Source organism: Mesoplodon densirostris, chromosome 17 (assembly GCF_025265405.1).
Source record: "Mesoplodon densirostris isolate mMesDen1 chromosome 17, mMesDen1 primary haplotype, whole genome shotgun sequence".
Lineage (NCBI taxonomy): Eukaryota > Metazoa > Chordata > Mammalia > Artiodactyla > Ziphiidae > Mesoplodon > Mesoplodon densirostris.
The window spans coordinates 4,641,091-4,650,710 of record NC_082677.1 but is presented as its reverse complement, the minus strand read 5'-3'; the positions used below and the strand labels follow the sequence as shown (position 1 = coordinate 4,650,710).

General features: G+C 47.7%; 1 protein-coding gene across 1 annotated transcript in view; it reads left to right on the top strand.

The window, feature by feature from the left end:
• Positions 1 to 1,800: 1,800 nt before the first annotated feature.
• LOC132477511 (ubiquitin carboxyl-terminal hydrolase 12) overlaps positions 1,801 to 9,620 on the top strand; it is a 75,273-nt gene continuing 67,453 nt past the window's right edge. Inside the window, exon 1 of the mRNA XM_060079901.1 lies at positions 1,801 to 2,064. Coding sequence (XP_059935884.1) covers positions 2,017 to 2,064 — 48 coding nt within the window. The 5' untranslated portion in view covers positions 1,801 to 2,016. The remainder of the gene's footprint in view (positions 2,065 to 9,620) is intronic.

Below are 9,620 nucleotides of genomic sequence, written 5' to 3'. Positions count from 1 at the left end.
ACCAGAAATCCATTTAGAAAAGCCCTTGTTCTTACATACGCTTACGTATAAAGCTGGTGGCCTCTGTTCCATGGACAAGGAGAGATCTTGGTGGGCAGCCTAGATGGAGATGGGGCTCCAATTCTGACACATTAGACCTGTTCAACGGGACAGAATGACAACTAGACTTTCAACCAAATAGATGAGACGGACAGGGTCCAGCCTGTCATGGGCATGGCAACACCGGTAGGAGGCCCAGGCATACCCTGGAGGTCTAAGCAGGATGGAACATAGCAAGAAGCAACTCAGGTGGGTGGTACTTCCAAGTCTAGGCAGGGAAATGGGGAGGTGAGCACCCCAGCTACCTGAATGTGTGGTTCTGGCACATTCTGGCACTGGCTCGGGTATCAGGGCAAAGAGGGAAGTCCCGGCTTCCAGGGAGGCAGGTGCCTGGAGCAGCAGGCCAGCTACTATGGGACTTGGCTATATTCTGTTTGCAATTTTGTTTCCCCCAAGCAAGCTTATAATGGAAATCACTATGGAAACAGCATGCATGTACCAGAAATCTATTTTTCACCTAAATTTTGTTTGAATGTTTTGTGTTTTAAATGTTTTGAACTGAAGAGTTAAGGCATATCTGATTTTAGAGACTCGTATGTCATTTGTCATTTCTGCCCCACTGAAATGGGGGAAACTAAAAAAGCATCCCATCAGTTCTTCAATCGTGAAAAATCACAAGCTTTCTAATACAATAATTTATAAAGTTATTCTACTAACTTGAACTTCTTTCTCAAATAGGAAGAAACGAAGCTGAGCTGTCTGACATGAACAGGGTGCAATGCTACATTTTATCAAAGCAGAAAATAGGAACTATCCCCCCTGGCTAATACTGCTTCAGCATTTCTCACAGGACATTTTTCTTACTTGTGGGACTTCTTGTCCCTGGGAATAACATCATCACTGCTGGGTTGAGATCCTTCCCTATTTTGCAACTCAACTTTCAGAACAAGTATATTTAGATATTATATTTATAACCAAATTCTAAATTTATGGCCAACAAGCGGGCGGAAATCAGCTTCGCCCCCTTCCCCATAATTTACCTTTCTTAATTCAAGGAGCCAAATATAGTTTCTTCTTTGCCTCTTTCACTTTTAATTAATTAATTTGTCTTTCGCGAAATTACGGTGTTCTGACCCAGGTTATTTACCCAATGTATGTAAAAAGAAACAAACCACCTTGCATTTTAGGTGCTTGGGACATTGGATGACCTGGGCTATTTTAACCGTTCAGAAGCAGGTTTCCTCCCGCCGCACCCAGAATTATCGAGATCACCCCCTCAGTTTTCTGTCTGGGCTAGCTGTTCTCGCCCTTGGTAGAGGCTGCTGGTCAGCCCCTTCCGGGATTGACCCTGGTCGCCCCCATCACCCTTCTTGCCCCTCTCTCGGCGCCCGGGCTCTAGGACCGCGAGGGCCGCGGGCGGGAGGCGGTGGCCCCTCCGAGCCCCGCCCCGGCTGAGCGCGGGGTGGAGCCGGCGCGGGAGTTCCCCGAGTCGCGCGCTCCAGAGCCCGGGAGACATCCGCTGAGAGAGGGCGGCGCCAGCGCGGGGAGTGGGCGGGGCCGCGAAGGGGTGGGCGGGGCGCGCCGCCGGGCCGCGCAGCTGCCAGCAGGCCGGGCATTAGGGCCTCGGCGGAGCCCGCTCCACAGCGCGCTGGGCGGGGTGTGTGGCGGGCGGCTTCGCGGGCAGGCGCGGGCCCCGAGGCAGCGGCTGCGCCCTGCGCCGGGGAGGAGCCGGGGGCGGGCGGGCAGCCGGCAGGCGGGGGCTGGGGCCCGCGGCAGGGAGTGCCGGAGCGCCGGCGGCGACGACGGCAGCGGCGGCTGAGCAGGCTCGGTGCCTGGGTCCGCGGCGCCTCGGGGTCCGCCCGCTGGCTGCGGTGCGAGCGGGCGATCCGGCTGCCCTCCTCCCCCGCCCGCCGCCGCCGCCGCCGCCGCCGCCGCCGCCGCCGCCGCTGTGATTGGGTGGAAGATGGCGCTGGGCGGATGGAAATCCTAATGACAGTCTCCAAATTCGCCTCCATCTGTACCATGGTAGGTGAGGCGGGAGGGCAGCGGGCGACCCTCGTCCCCGCCCTCGCGGCCCGCGGGGCCTGGCGCAGGGCTGTGGCCGGGAGGGGGCGGCGCGGGCCGGGCGGGGGCAGTCGGACGGCGGGGCGCAAGCAAGCGCGGAGCGGCCCCGGGAGGCGGGCGCGCGAGGGTGGCCGGCGGGGGCGGCGCGGGTCGTCGGTGCCCGTGCTCGGCCGCGGGTCCCCGCGGCGCCGGGCTGTGGGCGCGCGAGCCGGGCCGCGGGCCCGGCCGGGGCCGGAGGTGGAAGCACACGAGCGGCGCCCGCGTTTCCGTCCGGCGGCGCTCGGGTTCGGGCCCGGCTGGCCGGGCCCGGAGGGTCCCCGGCGGGCGAGGGGCTGCGGCGGGAAGGCAGGGTCCCCTTACCGGCCGCGAGGGCACGGAAGTCGGCTCAGGTTTCCTCTTCGCGCCTCTGGCGAGGCTGAGTCCCCGCCGGCGCCGAGGGGAAGGGGGTGTGTGTGAAGGTGGAAACTTTAAATAAGTGCTGTCGAAAATTTCCCCCTTTTCTCCTCTTCTGAGAGGAACGAGCTCTCCCGTTTCCAGCCGCGTGTCCAGGTGGCAATCTTGTCTTTGGGAATCCACGTTGATCTTGGAAACAGCTTAAGCATTCCTGTCATTTGTTTACTTGAACGCCCCAGACGCATCAGTGTGTGGCTTGAAGTGTTTCTGTGCAGGAACTGACGGCAAGGGTTGCTGTCTGTGTTTTACTGGGGCTTTTAAATCGACTTTAAGGGAAAAGTGCTAATGCCTGTGGAGAAGTCCCGAGTTGAGCAGAACGTGGGTGCGTTTAAATCTTGGTGTTTTGTGGTTGGTCAGAAGGACCAGTTTTCCACACGGTGGGGCGAATTCGTTTCATTAGCTCCTTATGACTTACATATTGCGATCTTAAGTATGAGCCATCACAGAAAAAAAAGTTATTTTTCACCACGTGGGCTTAGTGATGATGTTATTAAAGACTTCTGAAATCTTTCCTTCTGTTTTATGTCTTATCAGACCTTTTTATGCGTGTGGGAGATTCCCCCCCAGCAATCTTCCATTTAAGGGTGGTACGTTTCATATACCTTTCTTCAAGGAGCGGTGAATCAGATCGAAAAGGTGCTTTAGAAGCAGATTCTGTACTGCACGCTAAGGAACAGTATAAAAATGGCTGAAATCAAGTGGGATTAAAATCTACAGTATTAAAGACATCACACTGAAGAATGAATCATGAAGAATCCATTTCCTCAAATGGATGTTTGTTTTTCTTGCACAATTCATATTTTAGGAACCATTGATGTTAAAGGGACTGTATTTTTTTTTAATTTTTATTTATTTATTTATTTTTGGCTGTGTTGTGTCTTCATTGTGCTTCATTGGTTGCGGTGCGTGGGCGTCTCACAGCGGTGACTTCTCTTGTTGCGGAGCATGGGCTCTAGGTGCGTGGGCTTCAGTAGTTGTGGCTCAGGCTCAGTAGTTGTGGCTCGCGGGCTTTAGAGCGCATGCTCAGTAGTTGTGGCGCACGGGCTTAGTTGCTCCGCGGCATGTGGGATCTTCCCGGACCAGGGCTTGAACCCGTGTCCCCTGCATTGGCAGGCGGATTCTTAACCACTGCGTCACCAGGGAAGCTGAAAGGGACTGTATTAAAAGGATTTCCAAGGATCAGGTAGATTAATTATTTTTAGATATGCCAGTTATTATTCTCTTTCTAAAGGAATGTGATAATTAAGTCTTTAAAAGTGATAATCTTACCAGATTGCTGAGCTACACAGATTGTCAGGTCATAGTTCACTGTCAAAGTCTAGAGTTTCTGGAGTGAAATGTGGCTCTTTACTGTTTCATCCACTCAAGTATATCAGGTATACATTTAGCACCTACTACGTACAACAGAGTGTGCTGAGTGCTGGGGATACAGCAGTGATCAAGACAGTCTCTGCTTTCATAGTGTTTACATTCTGGTTAAGAGAGACAAACAATATTCACGTAAACGTATTAACATATGCTCTAATCAGGTTAAGAAAATGAGGCAGAGAGAGATTTGCCACGTCAAACCCTGAGTAAATGGGATTTTGATCTCAAGAATTTTAGACTCCAAAACTCTCTAGGGCTTCCGCTCAGGTGCATTAATTACATGCGGTGTGTGTGTATTGTTGGCAGATAGGGAAACATCAGTGGCCGGCCAAATGAGATTGCTCCAAAAGTAGTGTTAAAATTGTATGTGCCTGTGTTCATATTTGAATACACTCTGACGCACTCCCAAGGTAGTGCTAAATATATCAAAGTATCCTGCAATCTTATTCTTTAAAGAGAACTTCAGTCTGTCTTCTGAGATACTACAGAAATGACAGTCAAGAAAAGCAAAGGTATTTATCTCTGTGCCTTTGTGGGTTTCTGACCTGGTCACAGCTGTCCCTCAAGCAGGTAGCCTTCCGTGAATAATCTTAGCTCCGTCCCTCCCCACCCTCCATCCCCCTCATACAATTTCACAGCCGTTTTGTGATCTCAGGAGCACTTACCATACTTGCTGTGTTGTAAATTTTTCTCTTGTCTCCTTATTAGATTCTGAAGGCCTTAAGCGAAGGGACTATCATTTAATTCTACAGTTTGGTGGAGCAGTGCCTTCTGCATACAGTAAAAGTCTCCCTGCATCCTTCATGTCTTCTGCTGATGTCTGGGGGGAGTAAGTTTGGTTAAACATGCCTGAGATGGGGGTCGTGTGTGGGGTGAAGCGGAGGAGAGGGGCTGGTCCTAATGAGAATGATCTTTCAGAATCAGCAGCTGTGAAAACGCTTATAATGAGGTGACGTTTTATTCTATAAATAATAACGTTGACATATTTTTTTCACATGTCAACACAAGATACCTGGGCAAATAGCAATACCTTCATAGGATTAAGTAACCGTTAAAAGCAAATCTCTTTTGATGTGTCTTATTCTAGATCACAGTTGTTCCTCTGATATGCGAAAGTCAGTTAAGTTTGTTTCTCTTAAGTTAGTGTTACAGCCTGACGGTGTGAGTGATTATGCTTGGGTTGCAGTGAATCAATTTGCAGGATACCTGTAGAAACGCCTCTTTTTTTTTTTTTTGCGGTACACGGGCCTCTCACTGCTGTGGCCTCTCCCGTTGCGGAGCACAAGCTCTGGACACGCAGGCTCAGCGGCCATGGCTCACGGGCCCAGCCGCTCTCCCGCATGTGGGATCTTCCCAGACCGGGGCACGAACCCGTGTCCCCTGCATCGGCAGGCGGACTCTCAACCACTGTGCCACCAGGGAAGCCCAGAAATGCCTCTTGTTGTTTGCCCATGAAATAATTTCAGTGTCACATGGTGCTTGTTTTGCTGATGAAGTAGCTTCAGACTTCAGGGCCTGGCACAGAGCATCTACCTAATATTTAATATTATACTTCATAATTGTGAAATAACGGGGAAAGTGACCGAATGCATGTGGAGGGATGGCCTGTGTTTTGAAATTGAAGTGGACGTTGTAGAGCAGCTTGTGGTGGCCCAGGACTAGAAGGTGACCATACGGGTCAGGGCTGTTAGGAAGCACAGCGCTGGGGGCTCCACGGATGTGAGAAGCATCCTCGCTTCCTGTTTGGGTTGTAGGAGTCCTGGCAGGGGAGGGCGTGCAGGGCGGGGGTTGGATAAAGGAGAAGTCGTTGCAGGGGAACGTGGTCGAGCGTGGGGTGGCCTGGCTCCTTGCCCACCCCCAGTCACTGGGTGTCAGCTAGATCCCCTAGAACATGGTGTCGTTGAAGCCAAGGCCGCAAGTCTGCTGCTCGGTGGGTCTGACAGGTTTGCTTCGAAAAAGCCTGTACCCAGCACGGCACCCTGCGCGTGGGAAACTTTAAGCTGACTGTACTTACTGCAGGAAAGTCACAGGTGAGACTGACTCTTTGTCTTTTCTTATTGTTTGAGTCTCACTGGGGTCACTCACGCAGAGTCAGATGCGTGTGTGGTCAGTGCAGTTTATCACTCCAGAGGGAGGGACAGGAGGAAAACCTCAGACCCCGCGGTGCCTTGCTCGTCGGGGTGCGGGGTAGGCTCTTCATGTCGTCCGAATATTAGAGTAAATGATAGCAGCCCTCGTTCCTTCTTGAGACGTAGGGTGGGTGTGATTCTTTTATTAGCGAAATATTGAATTAATTTTTATTAATATTTTAGTAGTAAAGTGTTTTCTATGATGGGAACATTCAAAGTGGGTTGCCATTGGTTTACTAATTTTGCTGTTTTTTTTTTTTTTAATAAATTTATTTATTTATTTATTTATTTTAGGCTGTGTTGGGTCTTCATTTCTGTGCGAGGGCTTTCTCTAGTTGTGGCAAGCGGGGGCCACTCTTCATTGCGGTGCGCGGGCCTCTCACTGTCACGGCCTCTCGTTGCGGAACACAGGCTCCAGACGCGCAGGCTCAGTAGTTGTGGCTCACGGGCCCAGCTGCTCCGCGGCATGTGGGATCTTCCCAGAGCAGGGCTCGAACCTGTGTCCCCTGCATTGGCAGGCAGATTCTCAACCACTGTGCCACCAGGGGAGCCCTAATTTTGCTGTTTTTAATGTTAATTTAGGAGAGATGAAAACTTCAAAAATAAGGAGACTTCTGTCATATAAATGGTTAGATAGGGAATGTTTGAACATTTGTTTGAGGACCTTAGCAGAGAGATCGTTTAGAATGTTTTATTTAAGCCTGCTGATCATTCGAATTTCGCTAAAAAAATATTGGACATTAAAAATTGCACATTCTCATTATAGAAAATTTGGAAAGTATTCTATAAAAAAGAGTTTGGAAACTCTTAATGCAGCAGAAAAGAAAATAACTTACTTTACCTCCCAGAGCTTTTGCCTATTATTTATTTATTTATTTAAAATGTATTTTTAACTTATATTATTTATTTTTGGCTGCGTTGGGTCTTTGTTGCTGCGCACGGGCTTTCTCTAGTTGCGGCGAGCGGGGGCTACTCTTCGTTGCGGTGTGCGGGCTTCTTGTTGCGGAGCCCGGGCTCTAGGCACACGGGCTTCAGTAGTTGTGGCATGCGGGCTTCAGTAGGTGTGGCATGCGGGCTCGGTAGTTGTGGCTCGTGGGCTCTAGAGTGCATGCTCAGTAGTTGTGGTGCACGGGCTTAGTTGCTCCGCTGCATGTGGGATCTTCCCGGACCAGGGCTTGAACCCGTGTCCCCCGCATTGGCAGATGGATTCTTAACCACTGCGTCACCAGGGAAGTCCGTCTTGTCTTTTTAAAAAAACTATGCCCTAGGTAAAATTTCACATTTCAGTTTTCCACGTGAATTATTGGCACTTACCACAAATAAAGGTAAGACCATTGGGATTTGAAACTTTTCATATGCTTAAAAAGTATGGTTTTAAATACCATATTCAATTAGGTGAAACAGGTGTAAAGACTCTAGTCTCATATCTTTTGGCTTTGCTTACCTCTTGGTGGTTTTCTCCTTCCTCCTCCAACTAATCTTTTTATAATAGATCTCTGAGTAGGTTAATTATTTACTGTCCCACGACCCACGTGGCCAGTTCAGCCAGACTTGATCGCTGCATACCTAGTTTTCTTCCTTGGTTCTGGGCTTCTGATAGGCCCCCAGAGACTGAGTCCACTTCCATTTTCTCACAAGTTCTTTCTTTCTACCTTTAAAGCCAGATTTATTGGAGCTCTCCTGAAACTTTTACTGTCTCAGGAAAGATTATTTAAGCATTTGTATAGCTAGCATTAATTCCTTTCCAGAAACCTTCATTTTTTAGATTTAAATAATCTGATTTTGTTTTGAATTCTCTTTCAGTAGCTCAGTTCCAGAAACTTAATATAGTATTTTGTAATGTATCCTACTGCATGGTATATTAAAAAGAGCAGTTGGACCAGAAGGAAATTTCTAATCCAGATTTTGACATTTAGATCTGTACATATGGGAAAGTCTTCTAAAACTTTGTGAGTTGGTTTTTCTCATCTGTAAAATAAAGGGGTTGGACTAGACACGTAAATATTCCTTCTGTGTTTGTTTCCTTCTAGATCGAAAATTCAGTATTCTCTGATCCTTTGAGAATTTATAAATGATTGTTGATATCATCACTTTGGGAATGCTAATTGTGTTTAATTGATTTTCTTTTACCTGTTTGACCCCCTTCACCCATTTCTCTCTACCCCCCCCACCTCCACCACCTCTGGCAAACACCAGTCTGTTCTTTGTTCTATGAGTCTTTTTTTTTTTAAAGATTCCACATATAAGTGAGATAATATGGTATTTGTCTTTGACTTACTTCACTTAGCATAATACCCATGATATTCATCCATGTCATCGAAAATGGTAAGACTTTTAGTCCTTTTTTAATGGCTGAGTAATATTCCATTGTATACATGTACCACATCTTCTTTATCTATTCATCCATTGATGGACATTAGGTTGTTTCCATATCTTGGCTGTTGTAAATAACGCTGCATTGAATATAGGCATGCATTTATCTTTTTGAGTTAGTATTTTTGTTTTATTTGATAAATATCCAGAAGAGGAGTTGCTGGATCATATAGTAGTCTTATTTTTAATTTTTTGAGGAACCTCCATATTGTTTTCCATAGTTGCTGCACCAACTTACATTCCCACCAACAGTGCACAGTGTGGTTCCCTTTTCTCCACATCCTCACCAACACTTGTTATTTCTTGTCTTTTTGACACATTCTGACAGGTATGAGGTGATATCTCATTGTGGTTTTGATTTGTATTTCCGTGATGGTTAATGACGTACAGCATCTTTTCATGTTACTGTTGGCCATGTGTATGTCTTCTTTCGAAAAATGTCTATTCAGATCTTCTGTCCATTTTTTTTTTTTCTTTTTTTTTTTTTTTTTTTTTTGCGGTACGCGGGCCTCTCACTGTTGTGGCCTCTCCCGTTGCGGAGCACAGGCTCCGGACGCGCAGGCTCAGCGGCCATGGCTCACGGGCCCAGCCGCTCCGCGGCATGTGGGATCCTCCCGGACCGGGGCACGAACCCACGTCCCCTGCATCGGCAGGCGGACTCTCAACCACTGCGCCACCAGGAAAGCCCTCTTCTGTCCATTTTTTGATTGCACTGGTTTTTTTTTAGCTGTTGAGTTGTCTGAGTTCTTTTATGTATTTTGGATATTAGTCCTTGATCAGATATATGATTTGCAGTAGTTTCTCCCATTCAGTAGGTTGCATCTGATCATGTTTTAGATAATATAAGGTGCATGGAATTAGATATAGTTAAATATGAATTATACTTAGTTTCCTAGTTTGTTTTTTTCTTGTTTGTTTGTTTGTTTTTTTGGCCACGCTGCTCGGCTTGTGTGATCTTAGTTCACTGACCCGGGATTGAACCCTCACACCCTGCAGTGGAAGCGTGGAGTCTTAACCACTGGACCACCAGGGAGGTCCCCCCTTTTTTTTTTTTTAATGTTATAGAATTCATGGAAAATTACGGTCCAAAGTAAATATATTTCTTCCTTAAAAAATATTTACTGGAGGTTAGTGATATCACCATTTTATTCATTAACAGGCTAATCCACGCTGTTTACTTATTTTTGACGTTTT